Raw genomic sequence first — 27,900 nt, 5'->3', positions numbered from 1 at the left:
ATTTGAAAGCTAGTCAGGTAGAGGAAAGATTAGATTATTTTGCTTCAATTTAGAGGATAGTCTAGGTGCAGCAGATAGAAATTGTAAAGAAGTAGATTTCGACTCCATTTATGTGAAAAAATGCTAAAAAAAAAATGTATCTCTGCAAAAGGGAAAAAAAGGTGTTTTGGAAGAGCATTGGAGGTATCAAATGAGATAATACGTAAAGAACTTTGCATGATCCTGGCAACACTGGTGGTAGTGATGAGGAAAACATGGTGCAGATTATGACAGTGATGGGTACTGATGATAGTGGCACTGGTGATGACAACAATGATGGTTGAATGATAATAAGTTAATGATAATATTCAAGGACGATTGAACTATATGGTCTGAGGTCCCTTCTAGTTCTAGGACTATTTTTGTGAATGTCAGAGTTTAAGGAGCAGGAAGTGACTTTTGAGAAAAGAATGTCACAGCTGGAAAAATCTTAAAACATAGACAATTAGAGTTGGAAACGACTTCAGAGATCATGAAGTTTAAATTTAGAGACAGGAAGACACTTGATGGTTACAAAACATTTTCTCATAGGGACATGAAACAAAACATTCAGCATACCCAACAAGCTTTAAAATACTTTAGTATTTTAAAATACTATTTTAATATTACTATTTTAAAAATACAATTTTAATACTACTATTTAAATAAATACTTTAGTTTTATTCCAGGGGTTAGAGAGGGGGATGAAAGAGGGGCAAGAAGGAAATGGAGGGAGAATGGCAAAGAGAGAGAATAGAAGGGAGGTTGGGCAATGGTAGGCACAAGCCCTTTGCCCAGTGAAGTGTGATAAATTACATGCACAATTTATGCCCAGGAACCTCCAGGCTTTTAAAAAATAATAAGTTGGAGGAGTTCTGCCCTGTTCTTTTCTGGAGACCTTTCCCTGAAGAAATCGGGAGAGCTGACCAAGACCTTTTCCCTGTTTCCCTCCACCCCTCCCATCCCATTAGGAAAGTCCTGGCCAGTGGTGGGGGGCGAGGGAGGGGTAGGGGTGAGAGCATCGATGGGGGAGGGTTGGGGAGAATAGGGGAAAGAGGGAAGGAGTCATGGGAAAAAAGACGCTTAAGGAGAGAAGGGGACCGGGTGATGGAGATTAAGGGGGAGATCTTGGAAAAGGGGCTGGGGGTGGCGGGGCAAGGGGACTGGGCCGGGGCGGGTGTTGGGGTGAGGGGGGAGGTGAGGCGGGGCTGCGGGAGGCTGGGAGGCTAGGGAGCTGCAGTGTGACCGGCGGGAGGCGAGGAGGGGCGGGAGAAGCAAGAGAAGGAGCAGGGGCCCTCGAGTCCCGAGGGATGAGGCTCGCTGGGCTCCCGTCCCGTATTCGGGCAGCACCGCCCCGAGCCCTGAGCCCCAAGCCCTAAGCTTCTCCGGCCCCAAGCCCCGAATGGCCGCAGCCCCGGAGCTCGCCTTGGACGTGATGAAGCAGATCTGTCTCTGCGCCACCGCCTCCTTCTCGGTAGGAGCGGGGCAGGGGCAGGGAAGGATGGGACAGTGGCAGTGGTTGGGGGGCTACTGGCTCACCCCTCCCCGCACCTGGGCTCTGACCCCGCACGGGATCTTCTCAGCCCCTTAGAATAGTTCGGGTTGTTTTCTTTTGGTTAGTGGGGGTGGGAGTCGGAGTTTGAAAGAAGCTCCTCGGGATGGGGGAGAAGTTTAAAGGGGTTAGAGTTGGGAGGGGGTTTTGGGGGATAGCAAAAGATTCAGAGAGATAGAGTGGGTGGGTATGCTCTAGCGTGAGCTGAGATTTAGAAAGACGGGCTTTGGGGTTGTTAGAGAGTTTAAGGTTTCTGTGGAAGGTTAGGGATGGAGTTGGAGAGAGGTTGAAGAACATAATGTGGAGGGGAGCAAATTTAGAGTTGAAGTTGGTGAAAATGGGCTGGGGGACTGAATTGGGGGAGGGGTTTCGAGAGATAAGTTTCAGGAGGATGTGCTGGCAGGCCAGGGGCCCTGCCCCAGTCCAGGACTGCCCTTCCCAAACCCCACCCCCGCTCACAGCTATGGCTGAGCCCAGCCGACCTTGGCACCTGCCCCCCCTGTGGCCGATGCCTGATCCCGAGGCCCACAGCGAGAGGCTGGCACCAGGCAAGTTGGCAGGCACCCTATGGTGGGTAGACAGGGAAAGGGAGAGAGCTGAGCTAGCTGGGGGTTTCAGGTGCCCTGCCTGAGGCTGCCCTCTTCCATGCCTGCCCATAGGCAAGGGCAAAAATGAAGGGCAAAGGGGACTAAGTAGTGTTTGGAGATCCCAGCCTGACCTGCTCCCAAGGCTCAGGCTGAGACAGGAACCTAGCTGGGAGATAGCTGGGGAGGAAGGGGGCCAGCCAGCACCCGCTAACCCCATCTCCCGGCTGCCCAGCAGAGCCAGGACTGGGGAAGGAATGACGAGAAGCTGATGCAGGCTGTGGAGAGTAACGACGCCACTCGAGTCTCTGCCCTGATTGCCCGAAAAGGGCTGGTTCCTACCAAGTTGGATCCGGAGGGCAAGTCCTCGTAAGTGCCCCACCCAGCCCCCGGGGACCTACCAATGAAGCAAGCCAGGGGGCAGGTCCCGCATCCTTGGGAAGGATGCTGCCTTGGGATGAGGGGGATGACAGCAGCTTCCCTGGAGCCTCAGTTCCTTCCCTCACTCATGAATGCATTCAAGCACATGCTTCTCCTCTCCATGCACCTTTCAATCCAGCTGAACTGGCTTCCTCTGTTCTTTTAAAAATTTAAAATGTAAAGCTCTTTGTTACCTGGGCCCTTCCTCCCACGCCAGTCTACTTACTCCATACCCTCTGTGGCCCAGCCACACTGGCCGGCTCACATTTCCTCAAGTGGACACTTCACCTCCATGTCTGTGTCCCCCTTGCCCACCAGCCTCCCAGAACTCCTCTCTTCTACTGGGAGCTTCAAATACTACATTCCAAGCATCCCCTCAGCCTCCAGGGCCCTCCTCTGTCAACCATCTTGGAGACAGCTACTTTTTATTTATATGCCTTCATTCTACTTATATTTATATACTCATATATATTTATATTTATTTTGTGTGTGTGTGTATATATATATATATATATACATAGTATACATGTACGTGTAGATATATATGTGTATTCTTGTCTCCCCTGTTAAAATGTAGGCACCTGGACATTGAAGGCTATTTCATTTATTATCTTTATAGCCCCATCATCTGACATAATGCACAGTTCATAGTAGTTGCTTAATAATAATAATAGCTAGTATTTATGCAGTGCTTATTATATGCCAGGCACTATGCTAAGTACTTTGTAATTATGTCATTTGATCCTCACAATAATCCTGTGGGTAGATACTATTATTATTCCCATTTTACAGATGAGGAAACCGAACTATAAAGAGGATAAGTGATTTTCCTTGGCCTTGAGTGTGCTTGACTCCCTGGGTTCAGAGATCAGAACCCTAATGACTTTTCCCATTTTTTTTTTTTTTTTTGCAGCTGCCACCAGCTGCCTGTTCATTTCTTCAACATCTTCTATACACTACAATCGATAATAATAATAATACCTAGCAATGTGCTTTTACAAGTATTATCTCATTTTATCCTCTTAACAATTATGAGAGGTAGGTGCTATTATTATCATTCCCATTTTACAGATGAGGAAACTTAGGCAGAGAACACTTAAGTGATTTGCTCAAGGTCACACAGTAAGAATCTGAGGCAGGATTTAAATCTTGATTCCAGGTCCAGTACTCAATTAACTGGGACATCTAGCTGACTATAGACAAGATGTAAAGTTGTGCATTGGTAGTAGTGGAGAATTGTATAATTATAAAATTATGTTAAAGGGAAATTATGTATAAGATTCTATAGTAAGGTATTACTTAGTCTGTATCACCAAGTAATACCTTACTGTAGAATCTTATACAAGGAGTAACTGGCTGAACCTGTGTTTTATTTCATCTGTGTTGACCCTGGATCTAGGGCTCTTTCTATTATACCTTACTATTTATCAAGTTAATCTTTAACTAAAAATTTCAAGGCCTAGCTTATAATAATAACCATTTCAAAACCTTTTCCTTAAAACAACTCCATGAGGCAGATGGTACAGTTTTTGTCCCCATTTTTTTTTTGAAGAGAAAAACTACAATTAGGGAGATTAAAAGACTTGGTTCACAACTACTGAGAATTAGGAAGTGAACACCAGTCTAATCTGTATGCTTTCCACCATCCAGCCTTGACACTCATGATTTGTGATTTTCCTAGACCTGGAGATAAGCTATTTTGCCCCATACCCACCCAGGAACAGAGCCTCTAAGACCAGAACTGTCCCTACACCAAGATATGATCTCTCCTTATGAAAAGGCCCACTTTTCTGGGCCTTAATTTGAATGAATTCATAGAATGAGAATCCTGAGCTTGTTTTTAGTCAGTCAGAAAATTTTCTGTGCTATCAATAGATACTGTCTCTCTATTTGCCTACAGTGGAAGAGGGGTGGAAATGTTAAAATGAACCTGATCACCCAGAATAAAAGAATAATTCATTCCAATACCAAGTTTATTCCCAAAGATACCTCCTTTTCACGGCCCCAAATTTCCTGTTCCACATCCCAAGATCTCTATGATGGTCAAGATGGCAGCCTAACTTCTCTGGGTTGATGCACTCCTGGGAAAGGACTAGAAGTTCCTCTAACCTTACTCCAGCTGCCAAGCAGTATCTGTTCATTTTCACTGAGGCCTTGTAGAACAAGGCTTCTTAAACTTTTTGTGACTCCACGCACAAAAAATAGTCAGCCATTTGTAAATAATAATTCGTAACCTCCATGCTAATAGATCATCAATATTTTTCATATGTCTCTTCCTACATGTTGGCCAAGGAATCTACTATGGATCCTACTTTTACAAAGAAACATGAAACATTGGGGTAATCCTACTTCTGCAATTTTCACAATATTTTCACAATTCCAAATTCACTTATGTGACCCCCATATGGGATCTCAGCCCACAGTTTAAGAAGCTTTATTCTAGAAAATCTTCCCCTAAAATTTTTGGCTAAATCATTCCTGATTCTAAAGGTAGGGATTGGAAATTCCCTGCCCTCTTTTCCCCTATTCAACAAATATCTCAACAGCTTAAAATTTTTAAAAGAGATCTCAATGTGTGACCAATACCATTTAATTCCTTTGGGATTTTACGAGGATGAAATGAGTTAATCTATGTATATGGCAACACTTAGTATTATTTATTATTCCTTCCATTGCCAAAGAAATGAACTGGATTATAATGCAGACTTTCTAGGATGTAGTTAGAAGTGTTAGGGTAGAAATAGACTGAGGAGAGAGTAGAATGGAAAGAGAATTTTAGAGCAAAAGACTTTGGTAAGAACCAATTGGTCTATTAAACCATGGTAATAGAGGAAGGTTTTGGGTAGCTGAGGGCAGTGGGCAGTCACTGGGTTGTCAAGAATCCCTGAGAAGAAGGGGAGCTTTGAGCTTTAATCATTGGTTTTCCTACCAGTAATGCTCAGTAGTTCCTCTTTCCCCATAGGATAAAATCCAGGTTCTCTATCCTGGCATTCGAAATTCCCTCCCCACCTGGCTTCAGATTCTCTCTTCAGAATCACATTTTCCTTGTTCAACCTGCCCCAAGCCAGACTTTCCCTCCTGAGAACACAGCTCTTGCACTCTTCCTTTCTATTGCTTGCTGTATGCCCAGAATCCCTTGACGTCCACCTCTCCATCCATAATGGCTTCCATTGAGCTGATCTTTGACCTGAGAAGGAAAAATCAATGTGTGCAGTCCCAGGTTAGACAGAATAGTGTCAACTATTCTGTTCCTTTAACTCTCCTGCCCCAGGGAGAGGTAACTTCAACACAGTGCTCCTCACCTCATCCCCACAGCACCCCAGAATTTGCAGCTATCTAGTCCAATCCATATCCGAAAGGAATTCCCACTATATTAAGATATAAAAGAATTCCCACCATAATTTATAGAATAATATAAAGGAATCCCCACTATAATTTATGTCATAATAACATAATATTTGACCACTAAATGAGTAATCATCCAGCCTTTTCTTGAAGACTTCAAGCCCTGAGAGCCCCAGTGTCTGCTCTGAGGGAGGATACATCTAGGAGTGTCTCTACAGTTATAAGCCCAGTCCCCCCCTCCTCCTAAGCAGAATGGAATGATAGAGTGGGGTCCAGAGCTTAGGAACACAGGTCTTCCATACTTGATCCTGAGCCAATCTTCTCCAAACCTCAATTTCCCCAGCTGTCATAAGATCACTGAATCAAAAGCTAGAATTAGAAGGGAATCTTAAAGAAGTCATTGGGTCCAAATCCCTCTTTTTATATATGAAGGAACAGAGGTCCAGAGGGGTTAACCTCTCTTTTAACAGTCAGTGACTTGCATCAGGCCATACACATAAATGAGAAAGGCAGGATTAACTTCAAGTCCTATGTCCCAAATCCAGGGGTTTTTTTGCCCTGGATTTGGAGTGGAATCCTCTCAAGTGAAAGCATCAGACTGAATGATGGTGTCATGAAGAGATGTGCAGTCAGGACTCTGGTTGAGTTCCATCCAGCTCTACTCCTTTTTGTATGTCTGACTAAGGGCAGGCCATACAGCATCTCTGGGTCTCATTTTCCTCTTCTATAAAATTAGCTCGAATTTGAGGACTTCTATATTTTCTTCCAGTGCTAAATCCTGTGACCACTAATCACTATAAGCTCCTTCTAAGTCTATCATTCTGTGAAATAGCACTTGTTCTTTGAGGATCAGCTCCTATGCCATTTCCTCTAGAATCTTTTCAGGGATCTTCACAGCCAAAAGTATTCTCTCCTTCCTCTTTTTCTGTGCTTTTTATAACTCTCTTAAGGCACCTATATTCTACACTGAGGCACGGTTTTCTTAGTGTACATTAAGTCCCCTAAAAACTATGGGTTCCCAGAGAGCAGAGACTGTGCTCAGTCAGTCAGTTAATAAGGATTAGCAAACATGCTATTAAGCATTTGTCATGTGCCAGGCAGTCCGCTAAGTGCAGGGAGGGTATAAAGAAAGGCAAAAACTCTGCAGGAGACAAGATGTAAATAACTATGTAGATACAAAGTATACACAATGGAAAGTAGTCAGAAGAAACATGTAACCACAAGGTTTGGGGATTGGGCCTGGAAAGGCTTCCTGCAGAAGGTAAAATGTGAGCCAGGTCTAAAGGAAACCCAGGCAACTGGAGGGAAAGCACTCCTGCCCAGGACAAAACCACTGAGTCGGGGCAACAAGAGCGTTTTGTTCAAGGCACCGAAAGTAGGTCACTGTAGTTGAAACATAGAATGCATAGAAGTGGGGAAAGCCTGGAAAGGAAGAAAGGGACCAGATGGTGAAGGGCTTTAAATACCAAGCAGAAGATTAGGACTCCGAATTTAGTGTTGATCACATTTTGGCTGTATTGAGTTGAAGGTGGTAGGGTTTGAGAAGCCAAATCAACACCAGGGATTTTTGGACAGGCAGGAGGGGAAGAGATATTTGGGAACCCACTCTTTTTGTGTAGGTTTTGGGCCTCCTTAGCAGGGAAGGGCCCTAGGGAATGGGAAATTGGGAAAGGAACATTTTTATTGTCATTGGTGGGTAGGGATGATGCTTTCAAAATACTCTGGCCACCTTGATGCAGACCATCCTTACTACCCATGTCATTCTTGCTTCTGCTGTTTCTCCTTTCAGCTTTTATTTTACTATCAGACTAGTCTTTCTTAGCCCACATATGATCATCTCACTCCTCTGCTCAAAAACTTTGAGTGATTCAACCTCTTAAGTAAGCACTTAAATAAGCTCTTATCTTTCCAGCTTTGGATTCCATGGCCCAAATACCTCAATCTTTCCCAATAACAAGCTCAGAATGTTTCTGCTCTGTTTGTTCTTCACCTGGCTGCAGTCAGTAAAAATTTTTCCTCTCAGACCTCATGTAGTGTTTCTTTCTGTCTCTCAATGATGCATTTATATAATACTGTGCATGATAACTGTTGGTGACATCTTCAGAGACTATAAACTCTTTGAGGCCAGAGAATATATGTTCTTTGAATGTTCTCAGTACCGGATTCTGCACCCAATAGGTACTCAATTAAGTAAGGATTTATTTAGGGTCTACTATATGCAAAGCTCAATGCTAATTTCTGGGAATGTGAAGACATATGGACACCTTTGAAGAGATTACATTCAGCCAATTTGGAGGTGGAGGGGAGAAAGCAATAATGAGGAGGGGTTTGAAGAAAGGCTTCCTGAAAAACGAGGGAGTGCGTTCCAGATATGGTGAATCAAACTGTGCAAATCAGAAGGTGGAATGCTGATTTCCGCAAGTAAGCCATTTTAGATAGAATATAGAGGACATGGGAAGGGGAATAATGGGAAAGTGGGCTGGAAAAGGAGATTAGAAGTAAGTTGTGATGTAAATGTCATCCTGAGGACTCTGTATTTTACCCATGAGGAAAGCAGTGTGGTTCTATGGAAAGAAATCTCCATTTGGAGTAAGTGGACCCAAGTTCAAACAGGCCTGAGCCACTGCCTCTTGAATAAGTCACTTAAACTTTCTCCAGCTCGGTTTCTTCATATGTAAATTGAAGAGGCTGGCTTAGAGACCTCCACGATCTCTTTCAGCTCTACCTCTCTGATCCTGCAAAATGGGGAGTCAGCGAAACTTCTTGAGCAGAAGAGTGTTAGACCTGTTTTAGGATGTGTCCTGACTGGATTGTTGCATTGTATTGTCTGTTGTGTTGTTGTATCATATCCAAGGTTCCACTTGGCTGCTATGCGAGGGGCATCTGCCTGCCTGGAGGTGATGCTGGCCCACGGTGCCAATGCCATGAGCACTGATGGCTCAGGTAAACACCCTTCCTTCATGATGGGACTCTAGGGGAGGACTAAGGAGGAGCAGTAGAAGGACCTGCCCTGTCACAGCCTGGAGGGCAGAATGCTGAAATAATTCAGTTTCTCCCTCTATAAAATGGGGACTTATGAGCCTGTTGATATTGATGCAACATGGTAGAGTGGAGAGGGTTCTTGGGAGACACAAAGAATTAGCTTCAGTGGTGTGACTGATACTCACCGGATGACTTTGGGTAAGCCCCTCCCCTCCCTAAACCTCTGTTACTTGTCAAATGGAAGGTTTATTTGGTCTAGATCTCTAAGGTTCCTCTCAAGCTCAAACATTCTAGTTCCAGAAGCCAGATTGACCCAGGCCTCAGCTAATCCACCGTGAGCAGTGAGACCGACCTTTTTGTCACCAGATTAATTTTGGCTGACCTCTTCTAGTTTAGAAAATGTTCTTCCCCAGATGCCTCCCGATAGGTGGCCCAATGGATTTTCTGTCTTTCAGGTTACAACGCCCTCCATCTGGCAGCAAAGTATGGACACCCTCAGTGTTTGAAACAACTGCTGCAGGTTCACCTCTCTTTGGACCTCCGTTTTCCATCAGTGTTAGATAATCTCTAAGGTCCCTCTCAGCTCTCTGTGTTCTAAGGTGCATCCTACTCTAACACTCTCTAGTCAGATCAGGCACCCTACACGTAGACTACTGTCCCCCAAGGGAGCAAGGGCCTAACAGGGAGGTAGGGGCAGTGAGAGAAGAGGTGGGAGGGAACAGCCGTGGACCTCAAGATCCCTCCTGGTCTGGCCTCCCACACTTTTCACCTCCTTCACCTTAGGCATCCTGTGTGGTGGACACTGCGGACAGCAGCGGCTGGACTGCGCTCCATCACGCAGGTGAGTACTGAATCCTGACTTCCCTTGCCTCCTCTCAGGCCTAGGTACCAGCCTGATAGGGTGTCTTGAACTCCAGTGCATTCCTCCTGATGGGAGCTCTATAGCCAGCATTGCCTCCTGGCCTAGAACCTCCAATTCAGCATGTATCATGATTCAGTTTCACACCATAATATAGTGAAAAACCAGCCACATCAAGAGATGTGGGTTCAAATCCCAGCTCTGCCTGTGAACATGGGAAAGTACCTCTTAGAGTCTTCTTCTTAGATAATAAAATAAAAAAACTTGCACTATCATGTGGGGAAAGTAATAAAATGTATTTTATTAATAAATTTATTAACAAATTAAAAGTAATTTTATCAATTTATTATTGTCTTAGTGACAATGGGTCACTGAGAATGAAGAAAAAATGAAAAATGAGGGTCAGGATAATTAGTTCAGTCTTCTGGAGAAACATTCCTAAATTGATCTGGGTTCTACTACCGGTTTAGGCAAGTTGTTATCCCTCTCAGTTTCTCCACTGGCACTTTAGCATTTTTAAAGATCCATGATCAATGTGGGCACAAATTCTACCACATGCAGATTACAGCCATCTGTCTCCTTGGTAGGTAGCTTAATGCAATGCTGTGACTAAAAAAATTCTTTTAAATGATCCCGTTGTTCATGTTCTAGTACATTGGCCTCTGTAGGCTTAGCTGGGAAGGGGCTTGGACAAGAGACGCACATGGCCTGTACTTGAAGTCTTTCCCAAAAGGCAGGAACTGCATACTAATAATCAGCTGATGGCCACTATGTTATGATGACCCATCAAAACCTATAGTCCTTTTCTATAGCTTTTGAGTAGGCAACCTGAGCTAGTGGAAAGAACAATGAGCTTGGAGTCAGAGGATGTTAACTTGAGTCCCAGTCCTGGGGCTACATATTGCTTAAGTGACCCCAGGCAAATGACCATTTCTCTAGCTCTCAGTTTCCTCATCTGTAGATTGGGGGAGTGAGTATGGCTGGACTGAATGACCAAGTCAGTGACCCTCTGAGAGCTCATATTCCATTCCACAGCACAAGGATGTAGCAGCAGAAGCATTCTCAACAAGGTTAATACCTACATTCTCTTCCTCATAGGGGTTGAGAAAACAGATATGAAATTGCTTTTGAAAAATCTTAATATAAGGGATGAGTAAATGCAGAGGCTGATGGTGGTAAGCACAAGACTTTAGAGAGTGAAGTGGAGTCTATTGAGGCTGTCACCTTGGATACAGCCAGTGCTTGAAGTATAAATGTAGAAGCTGCAACTTCTGTAAATATGTAGTTAAAGGTAATATTTATACACCACTCTAAGGTATGCAAATTGTTTTACATTTATGTAATTTCACCCAAGCCTCAATAACTCTATGGAGTAGGTGCTATTATCATCTCCATTTTACAAATGAGAAAACTAAGGCTGAGATGGGCTATGTGACTTATCCAAGGTAATGCAGCTAACAAGTATCTAAATCAGAATTTAAACTCAGGTCTTCCTAACTTTATACACTAGACTATTAGCCCTCTCTGGGTAATATCTTTGTCTTGACATTGAGAATGTCGCTTCATTTTTTATATCTCAATATTTCAACCCTCAATCAGAACCAGGGCACTCTTTCTAAAGCTGAGGGATATTTCAAAGGTTATCAAGTACAACTCCCTCCTTTTGTAAATGGAGAAACTGAGGCCTATAGAAAGGAAAAAAAACTCACACTAAGTATCAAAGAGGGATAAGAACCGAGGTCCCAAAGCCTGTTCTCAATTGATTTCTCTCCTTCCCCTCTGATGGCTCCCTCCCTATCCTTTTCTGTCCCCCCTGCAGCGGCTGGTGGCTGCCTGGCCTGCTCTGAATTGCTTTGCTCCTTCAAAGCCCATCTGAACCCCCGGGACCGGGTGAGCCTTCTCCTTTGACCCTAAGCATGCCTTATACCAGCCTGAGTTGGGCAGCATCCCTCTCTTACTGGTCTTAGGGGAGCCCATGTTCTTAGGGCTTCATTTCAGGGTTGGGGCGCCTCCCAAGTAATATAGGAAAGGCCAAGGGCCACCTGGAGTTCCCTTTACCCTCAAGGCATCTCGTTTCATGCTTTCTCTTGCTGTCCTCATACCCCTTCCCAGTCAGGCGCAACCCCCCTCATCCTGGCAGCTCAGATGTGCCACCCAGAGCTGTGCCGGCTCCTCCTGCAGCGTGGGGCTTCTGTGAATGACCGGGACCAACAGGGTAGGTGAGTATGCTTCATGGAAACCATAGTCCTTGGGCCTCAGCTGAACCAACGAAGTTTTGGAACAGGTCCAGAGGACCTGGCCCACAGGACCTGGCCCTCCTCCCAAAGGTTTCCTCTTCCTTAACTTTTTTCACTGATCACCGAATACAAACATGTCTTCACACCTTCTTGTCCTGGAATAAGAACTCGGGGGCACCAGATCCCTAGTGCTTTTTCCCTTTTCCTGTGGCCTCTCACTCCTTAGGGTCCAGTTCTAGCATCTGGTCACACTCTGCCATCTCCTTTCTGTGCTGGCCTGCTGGGCCATTTTCTGTTGTTTCCATCTCCTTTCTGTGCTGGCCTGCTGGGCAATTTTCTGTTGTTTCCTCACAAGGATGTAGAAAGTGCAGAAATATTAAAACTAAGGTTATGTTTGGAAGCGCCCTGTGCTTGGAGAGGAGAGCCTTAGGATCCGCAAGATAAGGCACAATCCACCCCACATTCAATCAAAAGATAATTTATTGAACTAGGGATACAAATACAAAAACAAGATCGAATCAGTTTGTGCCCTTAGGGCCTCTCTCTTCTGTACAGACAATCCCACATAAGCAGAGAAGTGTCTACATGAGTGAGCTATGGGGGCACAGAGGAGTACTCACACCCAAGAGAATCAGGAAGGGTTTCCCAAAGATTTTAGTGCCCAGGATAAGCTTTAATAAGTGTTTACTGAATTATATTACTAGATTCTAAGAGGAGGTGGGAATGCATTGCAAGCCTGGAGAACAGACTGTGACAAGAGAATAAAGTGCCCAGTGGAGGAGGAGATATGAGCTGACACATAGGCAGAATGTTCTTTGTAAAGATTCAAGCACTATAGAAACAGGATTATTACCTGTCCAACTAAAGTAAGCTTCTCTCATGATCCTCTCCAGGCCAAAAGCTGGCCCCCTTGGAATCCCAAAGAGAAGTAGCATCTTCCTCCATAGAAAATCATTCCACCTGAATCTGGGAGTCACCTTAACCTTCTCCCTTCCTATCTAGCACAATTTGAAAGATATATGTCAGTTGAAAATTGGTGACTCTAGCTTCCATTACCATAGTTCATAGTCATGCATTAGTTGTTACCTTGGGTATCACCCACCCAGTTGACATCAATCAGGATAGGTTCAGAAGTAGCTTTCTGTTGGGGGGACCACATTTGGGGTCTGGTTTTCAGGATAGACAAACAATGGGACACCTGAGCTCTCTGACTACAAGCAAATTGCTTCTCTTTTAGGGTTCAAAGAGGAATACTTTACAATTTGGTTCCCTCTATGCCGGGGTAGGGAGTGAGAAGTCCAAAATGGGCACCACAGAATTGAAGCAAGGAAGAAAACCCAGGGAGGGGGATCTTGGCACCCAGCTCCCATTCCATACCACTTTGTCACAGGACAGCTCTGATGTTGGCATGTGAGGCAGCCAGCGCAGAGACAGTGGAAGTGCTGCTCCAAGGAGGTGCTCGGCCTGGGCTCACGGATGCCTTGGGCCAAGATGCTGCACATTATGGAACCATAGCAGGGGATGCCCTGATCCTGCACCTCTTACAGGAAGCCATACAAAACCAGGTTCTGACCAGTGGTATGTGCAGATAGAGGTGATGTGCAAGGTGGGCAGAGCCCCACCTTCCTTGGGATTTCCTCTTTGCATTTCCCAATCCTATTCCACCTTCATGTGGTTTTGTATCTCTTACCACATCCCCCCACCCTTCTTAGAAGGCTTCTTTCCTCCCCTGATCTAACCAATATCAAGGCACTTCTCCACTTGGGCATTTCATGATCTGCATATTCCCGACTCACAGTAGTGCTTTCACAAGTTCTTCCTCCACCAAACATCCCTAAGTTAACCGAGTCTGGGGTATGAATTATCCTGGGATCCAACCCTGGTAATTCTTGGCCCATCTAGCTTCAACCCTGTTCCTATCAAACCAAATCCCCACTGGATTTGGTGACAAGTTCCTCAGTATCTTCTCTGCAGCTGGTGATGGGAGGCAGAGAACCAGGGTCTCTAAGTTGGGACATTAACTACTGCTCTTATCTCCACCTGCTACAGAAGAGGAGTCAGCAGAAGTGTCTTCACAGGTATCAATTGCCAAGTCTTTACTGAGTCACATCCAGCCTTGTGTGTTAGGTTGATGGGGTTGGAGAGGGTCCGAGGCGTAGCCCTGCCTTTGGGAACTTCCAAGTCTTAGGGAGGCAGAGGAACAAATCTGGTCCCACACTTTGGTAGCTCCCAATTTGGTGGAAGACAGAATTCAGGGGCAAACAGCAACGCATGCAGCTGCAGAATTGCAGGGTTTAGTTAGACTTTTCAAATCTGGGTCATTGGATCAGAGATTGAAATGGACTAGAGAAATCAAGGGAGCATCTTAGGGGACATGAGACCTATATCATGTGTGGAAATTAAATATTTGATGGAAAAACTCCTTTCTTCCTCTTTTTAGCCCTTTGTACTCTAGAGTACAAAGGTAAAATTGGTAGAGACAGTAGACTAACAGCCGGGGTGTTGCAAAGCTCTATCTAGTTCCTCTCCAATGAAATTCTGACATCACACTAAATTACTGAGTCCCAGGAAAAAAAAGTGACTTTCAAGCAAATTAATGGCAGAATCAGGATTTTAGCTCAAACAGGAAGGGGTGTGGTAGAGCTGGAAGGACAATTCCTTTACACTCATCATGTGTTTCCCTCCATAGACATCTCAGTCCAGTCGGGAAAGGGCAGCAGCCCCCAAGAAGAGAAAAGCTCCTCTCCCTCCTGCTAGCATTCCTGTCCCGGTAGGGAGATGCCTTGGGGATGGGAGTGGGTGGAGGGAGAAGGATCACATGGAAGGTCCAGGCTTGGGGGGGGCACCCCATCTTGTGCATCTCTCTCTCCCAATCTGAAAGTGTGAGAGGCAAATCTGATGGTCTAAGGCCTAAAACCAACAACTGCCCTAGGATGACAGGGAGGCTTATGAGGAAATTGTACGGCTAAGACAGGAGCGGGGTCAGCTTCTCCAGAAGATCCGGGGTCTGGAACAGCGGAAAGAGAAGAGGAGGCAGGAGGCGAGAGCTGGGGGAAGGGGCCCTTCAGATTATGCTCGTGTGTGCTGGGGGAGTGGGGAGGGAACGGCTTAATTTGGAGGGAGGTAAAGAGATATGGAACATGGGAGAAGGAGACAGAACCTTGCAGAAGAAGCCATTACCTTGGAGAGGGGAGGGAAGGCTGATAAGGGGTTCTGAGATCCCACAGGCTCTGACCAGTCCACTTCTTCTCTTCCCCTCCCATAGCACCAGGAAGCTGAAGACAGCTCTCTACAAAGCCTGGAGAGACAGGTTGGCCTGGGGGTGGGGGGAGAGGCACAGGATGCTGATGTCAGGCCAGGCTTGTGGGGCCCACTGATGGCATTTCCTTTCAAGCAGCCTTTGCACCCTGCTATCTGTGGTTGGCAAAAGCCACCTCCAGGGAGTTAGGTCATGCAAACTGCTCCCCACACCCTAGGTGCAAGAGTTGCAGCAACTGTTGGCTGAGAAACAGGAAGAGAAGGAGAGTCTGGGCCGTGAGGTGGAGAGTCTGCAGAGTCGCCTGTCCCTTCTGGAGGTGGGGAGCAGGGAGAGAAGGCACCCTTGGATACAAAGGGAGACACAGACATACACAGTGACCACATATATGCCTTTAAATAACTCAGAGAGTAGACCCTTAGAAGGGGCTAGAAATGATATGGGGCCTCCAAAAGTTAGAAACCCTTTTCTGCACTGACTGAACAGGCTAAGGAACCCACAGATTTTCACCCTGGCTGGGCAGGGTGAAAGAATGGGGAGTTCCAGTGATGACTACTTGCAGGTTAAGAGGGGGACCCTGACTCAGGCTCTGCCTCCCCTCAGAATGACAAAGAGAACACCAGCTATGATGTGGCCACGTTGCAAGACGAAGAGGGAGACCTGCTGGACTACCCAGGTTTGGAGCCAGCCTGGGGGGAAGGGGTGGGGACCCCTTTAACTTTGTCATGCTATTTCATTCCCTGTGTGCTAGGGTTTTATTCCCCTCATCTCCCAATTCCTGCCCCTTTTGTATTAGACCTGTGAACTGTGCTGCAGTTCAAAGCTGAATGAGACCTTAGAACACATACTGTCAAAGCTGGGAGGGCACAGGAAACTCCAACTTCATTATATAGATGAGTTAGCAGATCTAGAAGGGGGGGAGCGAGACTAGAACCTAGGCCTCCTGACCCCCACCCTAGCTAAGACTGTCTCCCATCCCCTATAAGGCTTGCCGCCATCTTAATTGAGGAGCCTCCCCTCCATTCCATGCAAGGGAACCCTTGCATTCTAACTAAGGCCCTGCTTCAAAGGATAGACTAAGGGTTCCAAGTCAGGCTCTGAATACAGAACCTGGGGATCTGCCAGCCTCCTCTTTCCCTTGAGCAGAACAAGATAAGGAACCTCCAGCCCAAATCTGGATGGTGGAACAGCTGGCTCCTCCTGCCACACTCCCTATTTTTCTGGGCTGCACCATTATCTTCCCCATCATCCACAATTGAATACTAGTCAGACTTCTCTTCCTGCAGCTTTGATATATTTCTAAGGGCACTAAATTTGGAGTTTGAGGAGCTGATTTAGGCTCACTGCTCAGCTGCATGCTGTCTGCATGACCTTGGGCTAGTCTGGACTTCAAATCTTCTAAAGCAGAGTTAACTATTTTTTTTTGCATCATGAACCCCTCTGGCAGCCTGGTGAAGTCTATAGATTCCTCAGGATTTTTTTCAAATAAAAATGTAATTTTTTCCCATTCAAATTCAAAAACCTCCTGAAACTTTCCATGGACTTCAGATTAAGAATCTTGTAAATCACATCTCTTTATTTTTCCTCACATTTCTTTCTCACTCCCATACACATTATTCCCTCCACCTTTCTTACCTGGATTATTGCAATGGCCTTCTAAAAGGTCCCCTTGCCTGCAGCCTTTTATTTTTCTAATCTATCTTTGATGTGCTGCCAGTCATTCAAGCATAGGTCTGACCACACAATCTTTTGCTGAAGTTCCACCTATATTTCCTCTAACATACAGTTCAGGTGACTCAGCTTAGCACCAAAGATGCTCCAATACTTCCTTTCTAGTCTGCTACACACACGTGTGCACACATAGAGTCAACCAAACTGGACCACTTACAGTTCCCTAATCTTGACCTGACATCTCTCTTCCAACATATGCAAGTCATCCGGAAGCCGACAATTCACTTCCTCTTTTTTGTCTTTTGAAATATTCCTTCAAGGTTGAGTTTAAGTCTTTTTCTCCAGGAGGCCCTGATTTCCATCATCCCCCATCAATTTCTCACTCCTTTCACATTTTCCAAAAGTATTTTGTCCTGATCTGTCCTTGGCTTTCATTCCACCTTGTGTTAGTTGGGCTGATTTTTCTTCATACTAGGTGGTAAACCCCTTCTAGGTAAGGATGATTTTCATCTCAAGATCCCTCAAATTCTTCGTGGGCTCCTAGGAAATGTGATTTTAAAAAACATGCTTCTGCAGGGGTCGATGGGTTGCTGTCCAAGGGGCTGAGCCCTGCTGCCCAGGAATTGCTAGCCTCCCTACAGGACCAAGTAGCATCACTTACTAAACAAAACCAGGAATTAATGGAAAAGGTCCAGGTACAACCCTTCTTTATCCTATTCTATGTTTCAGAGTCTGAATTCATTCCTTATCCTTAATCCCACTTATTCCCACTCTCCCCAGCTCCCTCCCCTAGTGAGAGATAAAGCCAAGATGGGACTCACTACCACATTCACCAAATGTGCAATAGAACAGTGGGAAGAAGATAATGTAGTCTAAACTTCACACTTCACCTCTTAAGTGCCATCAATAATAGTTCACTTCTGTAGTGGGTTAAGATTCAATTTTGTGATTTTTCTACACAACCCTTTGAGGATTATTTTCTGCCTAGTTTATAAATGAGGAAAAAGAAGCCCAGTGAATAATGGGGGGACTAAGATCTGAAGCCAGACTTCCAATTCCAAGACCAGGGCTCTCTCTATGACTTTCAGGCTTCCGGGTCCCCTGTGGAGGTGAAGGTCCATGGCAGGGGAAGCCTGTCCCTCCCCTGACCCCTTTCACATCCCACCTCTTTCCTGAGTCCCTTCCCTAAGGAGCAGATGTCAGACTATTTCCTCTAAACTCATTTTTCTTCTTAGGTCCTGGAGAACTTCGAGAAAGACCACATGGACTTGGAAACCTCCGCAGACTTTGTTCCAGTCCTCCTCTATGACACTCTGAAAGCAGAGCTTGAGCAGGTCCGAAGGCAGCACGAAGAAGCTCTCCAAGCTTTGCAGCAGAGGGGAGCTGAAGACTCGGCCCAGGGACCCCTGGAGAAGGAGAAAGTCAAGAAGGGTGGGACCCAAGGGAACGGGAAGGAGAAGGAGACGGACAGGAATGAAGTGGAAGCCGAAAAAGACAGGGGAAAGGAGGGAGTAAAGGAGGGGGAAAAGGATGAGATTGAAGTGAAGGAGATGGAAACAAATGAGAATTCAGTGAATGGGAAAGAGGAGGAAAAGGAAGTGAAGATGAATGTGACAGAGAATAACAATGTGGAGAAGGAAGCATCAGCTGTGGCCACAGCATCAGGTGAGGACCACGATGGGGTGGCAACCACGGACCATGATGGGGTGGCAGCCGCGGACACCGACCCAAAAGAACCCAAGATTCCAGGGCCTTCTGCCCATGAGAAGACCAAGGCCAGCCCAGCCGAGGCCTCGGAGCAGCTGCAGGAGGAGCTCGAATCCCGAATCCGGGCTCTGGAGGAGACTCTTCGGCAACGGGAGCGGGAGGCGGCTGCGGAGCTTGAGGCGGCAAGAGGCAAGTGCGAGGCCGCAGAGGCCGAGGCCGGCCGACTGCGAGAGCGGGTGCGGGAGGCAGAGGGTTCGGCCAGCGGCGGGGGCAGCAGCGGCGGGGGAGGGAGCAGCGGAGGCAGCGATTCAGCGCAGCTGAGGGCTGCCTTGGAGCAAGCCCGTGAAGACCTCAGGGACCGCGACGAGAGGCTCCGGAAGCTAGAAGCCCAGGCTGAGCAGGCCTCAGCCCTGGAGGCAGAGAGGGACCAACTGCGGGCCGAGATGGAGACGGCTCGAGGGGAGCAGCAGCGGCTGGAAACGGAGGCCCGGGAGCTGCGTGAGGCGCTGGAGCGCGGGGCCCGCGAGCAGCGGGAGGCGGAGGTGCAGCTGGAGAGCCTACGGGAGCAGCTGGCCTCCACGTGCGTGCCCCGACGCCAGCACCTGGAGACCGTGGAGGAGCTGGGCCGGGCGCGGGAGGCTGCCGAGAGCCGGGCGCACGAGCTGGAGAGCGTGTGCGAGGAGGCCCGGAGGGGCCTGGCCGAGCTGCGCGAGGCTTCCGAGGTGGCGGCCCGGGAACTCCGCGCCCGGGCGCAGGAGCTGGAGCAGGAACTCGTGGTCAAGGGCAAGGAGGCGGCGCGGCTGCAGGCCGAGCTGGACCGTGAGCGGGCCGGCAGCGTGGCGCGGTCCGAGCACGAGCGCGTGGCGGGCGCCCTCCGCGCCGAGGCCGAGCAGCTGGCGGCGCGCCTGGACGAGCTGGGGCGGCGGCACGAGAAGACGAGCGCCGAGGTGTTCCAGGTGCAGCGCGAGGCGCTCTTCATGAAGAGCGAGCGGCACGCGGCCGAAGCGCAGCTGGCTACCGCCGAGCAGCAGCTGCGCGGCCTCCGCGCCGAGGTAGAGCGCGCGCGCCAGGCCCAGGGCCGAGCGCAGGAGGCCATGGACAAGGCCAAGGAGAAGGACAGGAAGGTGTGGGGGTGGCGTCGGCAGAGGGGCGGGAGGAGGGCAGGGGGGAGGACAGCTGGAATTGGGGAGGAGATGGAATTGGGGAGGAGCACGTCCTTGGGGACTGATCGCTGGCTAGGGGATGTGGTTCCAGAAGGGGATGCAAGATTCTTAGGAAATGGTTTAAGGACGGGTGGGATTGCAGAGTTGGGCCACAATGTCCTGTGGGGTGTGAAAGAGAAACAGGATGGTGAGCAGGAAGGTGGGGGATGAAATGGAATGGAAATGGAGGGTGAGATGAAAAGGGGGAGCAGGTGGATAGAGCAGTGGAAAGAAAATATGTGTGGACACTGGGCACATGGGAAATGATGGGATGGGGATGAACTGGACAGAAAGGAAGTGAGGAGCAAAAGTGTGGGGGGGGTGTTCAGGGGATGAGGGATGGGATGAGGATTTGGAAGTTGGGGGTGGAATGGAGATAGGATGGTGGTTGGGGCCAGACACTGTAAGATGAGTTAAGAGTGGCAAAAGGTAGAGAACTCCCTTAGGGGCTGGATTTGTCACTTTCTGGGTTGAGGTAACCTTGTGCAGGTCATTTTATTAAGGTGTAGAAACTGGAAAACCCCTGCATTTCTCTTGAGGACCCTCCAAAGGCCACCCCCAGAGAATTATCAATCTCTTTGAGCCAAAGGTCCTCTGAAGATTATAACCTTTGACCAACAGCCAGGAATCCCAGGCTTCATCATAATTTTGCAGCTGGGTACTTGGGAGGGCATGAAATTTAGGCATTAAATGATGAGACTGGGGTCTTTTGTAGGAAAACCAAGGGGCAAAATTAAAAATTACTGCCCCCACAACTGACTCTTGGAGTGGAGAATATTGCACTACATTTTAGTCAATGGAACTTTTTAAAGCAATTTTGAAGACATTTTCTTGATACGGCCCTTCAGTTTAGAGGAAACAAGCTCAGAGAGAGGAAATGGCTTGCTCTAGATCATGCAGTGAGTCAGTGACAGAAGTAGGACTAGAAATCCTTCTTGGGCCGATTTTGCAATGCCATCTTTCCTACCTAGCCATGCCCTGGGTGGGATGGGGGAAAAAGGTGGGTGGAGAAGGGGTGGAAGAATTTAGGCTTGGAAAAGATGGGGCTTTGCAGTTATCAGTGCCCCACCCCCTCCACAGATCACAGAGCTGTCCAAAGAAGTCTTTAACCTCAAGGAGGCCCTCAAGGGTCAGCCTGTTGCTCCTTCTCCAGAGGTGGCCACCCTCCAGGGACAGGTGAAGACATTGCAACAGCAGCTGGAGGTGAATAGAGACGCTGGGTTTGGGGATGCCTGGCTTGGGCTCTGCATGGAGAGGAGAGGAGAGGGATGTCCAGGGTGATTCCCCTTTTTCTTATTCCTCCTTGTGCCTCCCATACAGGACACACACAAATGTCATAGCACAGTGGTGGCCTTGTATCGGAGCCATTTGCTTTATGCCATCCAGGTCAGTTTCCCCTCCCCGACTTGGGATACAGGAGATGGGGCAGGGTCCCTGGGCCTGAGCTGGCAGCAAGCAGAAGTGGGTTAATGCCTAAATTGTGGAGTTGTGGGACCAGGAAGGTGGAGGACTCTGAGGGGAGAAACTTGCCAGCCAGGACTGGCTTCATGGTCTGACCTGGGGAGAGACCATTTGGATTACTGGGGTATCGGGGTCGTAAGAGAAGCCTCAGAGGATCCCAAAAGCCAGGTGGAACTTGTCAGTCCAGTAATCAGAAGATACTACTAAGGTGAGTTAATTCCCTGAGCCATTATTTTTCAAAATGCCCTGGATTGTAAAGGGGAAGTGGGGCTGTTCCTTTCATCTGGAGGTTGGTGCTGTTTCATTCATTCCCTCTCTCACCAGTGTGTGAGGAAGAAGAGTTGGCCCGCCCCCTATCCCAGTAGTAACATCTTCTCCACCCCAGGGTCAGATGGATGAAGATGTCCAGCGAATCCTAAATCAGATCTTACAGATGCAGCGGCTGCAGGCACAGGGCCGATGAGAAGACTGGGGCCCGAGTCTCACCCTCCTCACTCTGGCACTGCCCAGGGCACACCTTCTGGACCCTGGCATCACTGCAGGGACGCTCTCCAAACACAGCATACCTTTTGGACCCTGACACTGCCCAAGGCACACCCAGTAGAGCCTGGCACCATCCCAGGACAATCTCCAAACCAGCAGTCTCTGGACTTGGGGGCCCCTTGCCTTTATGGCTCATCTCACAAATGCCCCCTTTCCCTAAGCTACCTGAACACACACACACACATACACACACACACACACACACACACACACACACGAAGGTGGCAGCTTCCAGAGCCCCTAAATCCTGTGACAAGCCTCTAGCCCACAGCCTCCCCATCCTCAGGAACACCAATAAATGTATTTATACTCACAAAGTACAGTGTGATGTGGCTGGTCTCTGTCAAGGGATAGGGAAAGGAGGGCTCCTCCTGAGCTCCATGACCTCGGTCACAACCTGTTTCTGCTCTTCTGTTTCCTCGTCTGTAAAATGAGAACTCTGAAGAGCTAGTATTACAAGCAGTAAAGAAACATGATGGGCAAAAAATTGAGTAACAAACAAGGTTGACAGCCATTGCTAGTCTTAAAAAGTTTTTAATACCTGCTGATAGTCCAATGTGATCTCATCCATGTTGGTATTCTCTCTCAGAAGGCCAATTTCCATTCATTCTTGCTTTTTCATCCTCTACCATCTTTGCCCTTGTCCTCCCATGAATCCTTCACTTATAAGTGAAGCAAGAAAAATAAAGAAATAAATATTGACAATGAAGAGATTTCTAAAGGCTACGAGCAGGGTAGATAGTGTTGAACTTGAAGTCATAGGAAAGCCTGAGTTTAGAGTCTACCTTTAGAAACTTATTAGCTGTGTGGCCCATTTAACTTTTCTTTGTCTTTCTCTTCTTCATCTATTAAAAAGAGGATAATAATAGTATCTATTTTACAGGATTATTATGAAAATCAAATGAGATAAGATGAAAAGAGCTTGGCAAATCTTAAGGTTTTATGTAAATACTGTTATTGATGTTGTTATAGCATAAGCTCTGAAAACCCTCTTGAATTAAAAAGGTTTAAAGTCTCAGTGATGGACTGAAGATCAGGCTAGATAAGTTACAAGAGTCTCGTTACCATGATGGCTACCGGATAGTGAGTTTTGGGATCATAGCAGTTCTTAAAGTAATTCATGATAATGATATGATGGATCATTTTACAGACTATGACATGTGTTTGGAAGGATTTTGTCCTTCAGGTTGTAGATCTGGAAGAGAGAGTTCATGTGAACAGTGAATTAGGCTTGAAATTAAATAAGAAAGGGGATTGAATATCCTGTAGGAAGTAGCCAAGCACCTTTAAAGCCCTTGCAGCTCTTGAATCTCCACTTTGTAGTAGATGGCTAATATACAGAATACTGCTGTCTGAGAAACTAAAAAGGGAGTCACCCAGAAGGCAGTGGGAAGGCCAGATGAGTGTGAGCAGGCAGCAACTTAAAAAGAGTGAGAATCTTGAGGGAAAATAAGGAGGGAATGATGTCATCTGAGAAATGCACGAAACTGAACTCCTTCTCTTTTCCCCCAAACTCTCCTCTCTTTCTAACTTCCCTATTATATTAAGGGAACTGCCTTCCTCCCAGTCACACAGTTCGGGGTCTCTGGTCTATACCTGTTTCTCTCTGTCCCTGCCATCACTCTGGTGCTGGCCCTCATTCCCTCACACCTGGATTTTACAATAGCCTTCCAGTTAGTTATTTTGTCTCCAGTCTCTCCCAACTTCAATCTGTTCAGCTGCCAAAATCTTCCTAAAGCACATGCCAAAGAGGGCATTAAGGTAGTTGGTGACCCTGAGCAAGTCACTTATTCCTGTTTGTCTCAGTTTCCTCATCTATAAAATAAGCTAGAGAAGGAAATAACAAAACATTCCAGTATCTTTGCCAAGAAAATCCCAAATGAAGTCACAAAGAGTGACTGAGATAATTCAACAACAAAAAATGCAACAAACATGTCACTCCGCACACATTTGTCCCATTTCCCAATTCCCTCATCTCCACCAGCTCCTTATCAGGATCAAATATAAAATCCTGTTTGGCATTCAAAGCCCTTTCTTACCTGGCCCTCTCCTATAATTCTAGTCATTTTACACCTTATTCCCTAATCAAGGACTCACTGAGGCAGACTTCTTTGCTATTGAAAGTCCAGATTCTGTGTTTTTTGCTTGATGTCTCCCATATCTGAAATCTTATCCTCCTCATCTCTGCCTCCTCTCTTTCCTGTCTTAACCAAAGTCCTGCCTTGATAAGAAGCCTTTCCTAGTCCTTAATATCAGCCCCTTTCCTCTGGGATTATTTCCAAGTTGTTTTATATATATCTTGTTTGTACATCCAGTAGTTGTTTGCATGTTGTCTCATTAAACTTGAGCTCCTTAAATGCTGAAAGGGTTGTGGGAAAACTGGAACACTAATACATTATTGGTGGAGTTGTGAACTGATCCAACCATTTTGGAGAGCAATTTGGAACTGTGCCCAAAGGGCTATCAGACTGTGAATACCCTCTGACCCAGCAGTGTTTCTACTGGGTCTGTATCCCAAAGGGATCTTAAAGGAGGGAAAAGGACCCACATGTGCAAAAATGTTTGTGGTAGCAAAAAAAAAAAAACCTAGAAATTGAGTGGATGCCCATCAATTGGAGAATGGCTGAATAAGTTGTGGTATATAAATGTTATGGAATATTATTGTTCTATAAGAAATAATCAGCAGGATGATTTTGGAGAGGCCTGGAAAGAGTTACATGAACTGATACTAAGTAAAGTGAGCAGAACCAGGATTTCATTGTACATGGCAATAGCAAGATTATATGATGATCAATTCTGATGGACGTGGCGTTTTTCTTTCTTGTTTATTTTTTTCCATTTTTTAATTATAGCTTTTTATTATCAAGATATATACATGGATAATTTTTCAGCATTGACCCTTGCAAAACCTTTTGTTCCAATTTTCCCCCTCCTTCTTCCCATTCCTCCCCCAGATGACAGGTAGACCAATACATGTTAAATATGTTAAAGTATATGTTAAATACAATATATGTATACATATCCATACAATTATTTTGCTGCACAAAAAGAATCAGACTTTGAAATAATGTACAATTAACCTGAGAAGGAAATAAAAAAGGCAGGCAGACAAAAATAGAGGGATTGGGAATGCTATGTAGTGGTTCACACTCATTTCCCAGAGTTCTTTTGCTGGGTGTAGCTGGTTCTATTCATTATTGAACAAATGGAGCGGATTTGGTTCATCTCATTGTTGAAGAGAGCCACATTCATCAGAACTGATCATCATATAGTATTGTTGTTGAAGTATATAATGATCTCCTGTTCATTTCACTCAGCATCAGTTCATGCAAGTCTCTCCAGGCCTTTCTGAAATTGGTCATTTCTTACCGAACAATAATATTCCATAACATTTATATACCACAATTTATTCAGCCATTCTCCAATTGATGGGTATCCACTCAGTATCCAGTTTCTGGCCACTACAAAGAGGGCTGCCACAAACATTCTTGCACATAGAGTGGACGTGGCTCTTTTCAACCGCGAGGTGATTCAGACCAATTCCAATGGACTTGTGATGGAGAGACCCATCTGCACCCAGAGAGAAGGCAGTAGGAACTGATTGGGCATCCCAACATATTATTTTCACTGTTTTTGTTGTTCTTTGCTTGCTTTTTGTTTTTTCTCATTTTTTTCCTTTTTGATCTGATTTTTCTTGTGCAGCAAGATAATTGTGGAAATATGTATAGAAGAATTGCACTTTTAACATATATTGAATTGCTGTCTAGGGGAGGTGGGAGGAAGAGAGGGAGAAAAATTTGGAACACAAGGTTTTGCAAGGGTGATTGTTGAAAACTATGTTGGCATATATTTTGAAAATAAACAGCTATTATTAAAAAGAAATATATATATATATATATGGGAAAAAAACCTGAGCTCCTTGAAAACAAGCTATTCTGGCCTTTTTTTTTTAATCCCCCAATACTTAGCAGTACAGTGTTTGAAATGTAAGAAGCGCTTAATTAATGTTTATTGATGACGAGGTTAGTCAAATTTTTAGGATAAAAACTGACAGGTAGATAGCTTGTGCTACGATGCTATCCCTAAGATATCAGAAGAAATGGAGAATGGCTTTCAGTACGTTGTGATATAAGATAGGCAGGCATGAATGAGATATAACATGCATCAGTGGATGAAACATCCATTATCTGACATACAGAATTTTTAAGATTTATAAAATAGTTTTGGTACCAAAATAGCTGGTGGCTCAGTGAATAGAGCACCAGTCTTGGAATCAGAAGACCTGAGTTCAAATCTAGTCTTAGAAATTTGCTAGCTTTGGGAGCCCGGGCAAATCACTGTGTCACACTGATGCCTTAGTTTCCTCAACTGTAAAATAGGAATAATAATAACAGCTACTTCCCAGGGTTACTATGAGGATGAAATGAGATAATATTTATATAGCATTTGCTTACCACAATGCCTGGCACCTAGTAGGCGCTGTGTAAATGCTTATTCCATTTCCTTCTATTCCCTTCCCTACTGAAGAGCTGTGGCTGCTGGGGAAGGAAGTATCATTCAATGCTGATGAAATTTTTGTTGTTCATTTTTATTTTAGTTGTGAACACCTCTTTGTTGGACAACTATTTGGGGTTTTCCTGGCAGAGGTATTGGAGTACTTTGCCATTTCCTTTTCCAGCTCATTTTACAAATGAGGAAACTGAGGCAAACAGGGTTAAATGACTTATCCAGGATCACATAGCTAGGCCGAGTCTGAGATTATATTTAAACTAGGGAAAATGAATCTTCCTGACTACAGGCCTGGCACTCGATCCTCTGCAGCACCACCTAGCTACTCCTGATGAAATTACAGAATCTTTAAATTAACGAAGAAATAAAGGAGTTAAAATATTTCTCTTAGCAGCTGACATATAACCCAAAGCAATCAAGGCAATAAATTATTTAAGCAATCAATCTGTTGTAAGAAAAACACAGGAGCAGGTAGAGGGAGCAGTGAATAGAACACAGGCCCTGGAGTCAGAAGAAGCCGAGTTCAAATCCTATCAAAAGAAAAGAAAACACAAAAGTCAGATGCATTTGTGTGTGTGTGTGTGTGTGTGTGTGTGTGTGTGTGTGTGTGTGTGTTGCAGTGGATAGAGAGAAGGTATAAGAATGAGGAAGACCTGAGTTTGAATACTGTCCCTATCACTTAATTTTTATGTGACTCTGGACAAGTTTCCTTCTTTCTCTGGGGCTGTTTCCTCATCTATAAAATGGGTGTGATAATAGCAGCAACCTCACAGCATTAGGAAGATGGAATGCAATAATATTATTATTATCATCACTCCTAAGAGAAACCATGAGAAGTTGGTAAAAAAAATAGCATGAATGGCATTGACAAAATATGTTAAATACTTAGCCTTAACATGCCAGGACCGATGAGACCTTTATAAAAGATAAATTTAAAAATTTTGACAGAAACAAAAGAAGCACCGAATTGAGAGAAAAGAATCCTTTTTCATGTGGGTAGGTCTAGTCATGGTGATTCTCAAACTATCATAATGCCAGGGCAATAAAAATGGAAATGCCACTGACCAGTGGCTTCAGAGGAGGTTCCTTCTATCCTGTGTACTAAGGTCCATAGGCTGCCCTGAAAGTCTTCGGTCTGTAATTTCTTCCTGTCCATCTGGGTCCCTTCAGCCATGTCTACCTAACTCATGAGATGTCCTGATTCAGGTCCTCCAGGAACCAGCGTCCAGCTTCCCAGTTGACAATGCTCCTGAAAACCCCAGGGGGGGTTTTTGGCTCTTCCCAGTTGGGGAAGTAAGGGAAATTAGGTACTGTTTCTTTTTGCCTGTAGCTGTAAATTTTAGTTTTGTTCAATTATGATGATACTTAGATGGGGGAGAAGGCTGATCTGGAACTAAAGTCCCTTCCAAGTGTCAGCCTTTATGATTCTCAGCTCTCTTCTTCCATCCTGGGTCCACATGTTTCCCTGAGAAAATGAGCCAGTGAGAGATCAGCTTGTAACTGCTCTTGATCTCCTTGACTAGTACACTGGAGCCTTGAGCCCCTGACTCAATG

The 27,900-nt window shown here is 45.8% G+C and overlaps 1 protein-coding gene and 1 long non-coding RNA gene across 5 annotated transcripts; one reads left to right on the top strand and one right to left on the bottom strand.

Annotated features, from left to right (window-relative positions):
* Positions 1–1,215: 1,215 nt before the first annotated feature.
* On the top strand, positions 1,216–22,154 carry ANKRD24 (ankyrin repeat domain 24). 4 transcript variants are annotated; one of them, XM_031947839.1, is made up of 19 exons: positions 1,216–1,492; positions 2,393–2,523; positions 8,774–8,862; positions 9,357–9,421; positions 9,685–9,742; positions 11,580–11,650; positions 11,873–11,979; positions 13,388–13,575; positions 14,047–14,075; positions 14,687–14,767; positions 14,930–15,037; positions 15,263–15,307; positions 15,474–15,572; positions 15,857–15,929; positions 17,501–17,619; positions 18,160–19,755; positions 20,914–21,036; positions 21,154–21,219; positions 21,680–22,154. In XM_031947839.1, the coding sequence occupies exons 1-19, from the start codon at positions 1,421–1,423 to the stop codon at positions 21,755–21,757; spliced, it is 3,198 nt and encodes a 1,065-aa protein (XP_031803699.1). In that variant the 5' UTR covers positions 1,216–1,420; the 3' UTR covers positions 21,758–22,154. The 4 variants fall into 4 exon arrangements, with proteins under 4 accessions (XP_031803699.1, XP_031803698.1, XP_031803700.1 ...); XM_031947838.1 differs by having other exon boundaries at positions 21,154–22,154; XM_031947840.1 differs by lacking the exon at positions 14,930–15,037 and having other exon boundaries at positions 21,154–22,154.
* LOC116420776 lies at positions 21,544–22,696 on the bottom strand. Its single transcript, XR_004231216.1, has 2 exons — positions 22,379–22,696; positions 21,544–22,260 (listed from the first exon to the last, which is right to left on the bottom strand). It is a non-coding gene; the product is annotated as an uncharacterized LOC116420776 (long non-coding RNA).
* Positions 22,697–27,900: the final 5,204 nt, after the last annotated feature.

This window comes from Sarcophilus harrisii, chromosome 1 (genome assembly GCF_902635505.1).
Source record: "Sarcophilus harrisii chromosome 1, mSarHar1.11, whole genome shotgun sequence".
NCBI lineage: Eukaryota > Metazoa > Chordata > Mammalia > Dasyuromorphia > Dasyuridae > Sarcophilus > Sarcophilus harrisii.
The sequence above is the reverse complement of the archived record's forward strand: the minus strand, read 5'-3'. Positions and strand labels throughout refer to the sequence as shown.

What these genes read in the sequence shown, in the direction of transcription:
- ANKRD24 (XM_031947838.1), top strand. Translation starts at nt 1,421, where the DNA reads ATGGCCGCAGCCCCGGAGCTCGCCTTGGACGTGATGAAGCAGATCTGT. An exon ending in GACTGCGCTCCATCACGCAG is followed by an intron (nt 9,743 to 11,579) that starts GTGAGTACTGAA and finishes TCCCCCCTGCAG; the next exon opens with CGGCTGGTGGCTGCCTGGCC. An exon ending in GTCGCCTGTCCCTTCTGGAG is followed by an intron (nt 15,573 to 15,856) that starts GTGGGGAGCAGG and finishes GCCTCCCCTCAG; the next exon opens with AATGACAAAGAGAACACCAG.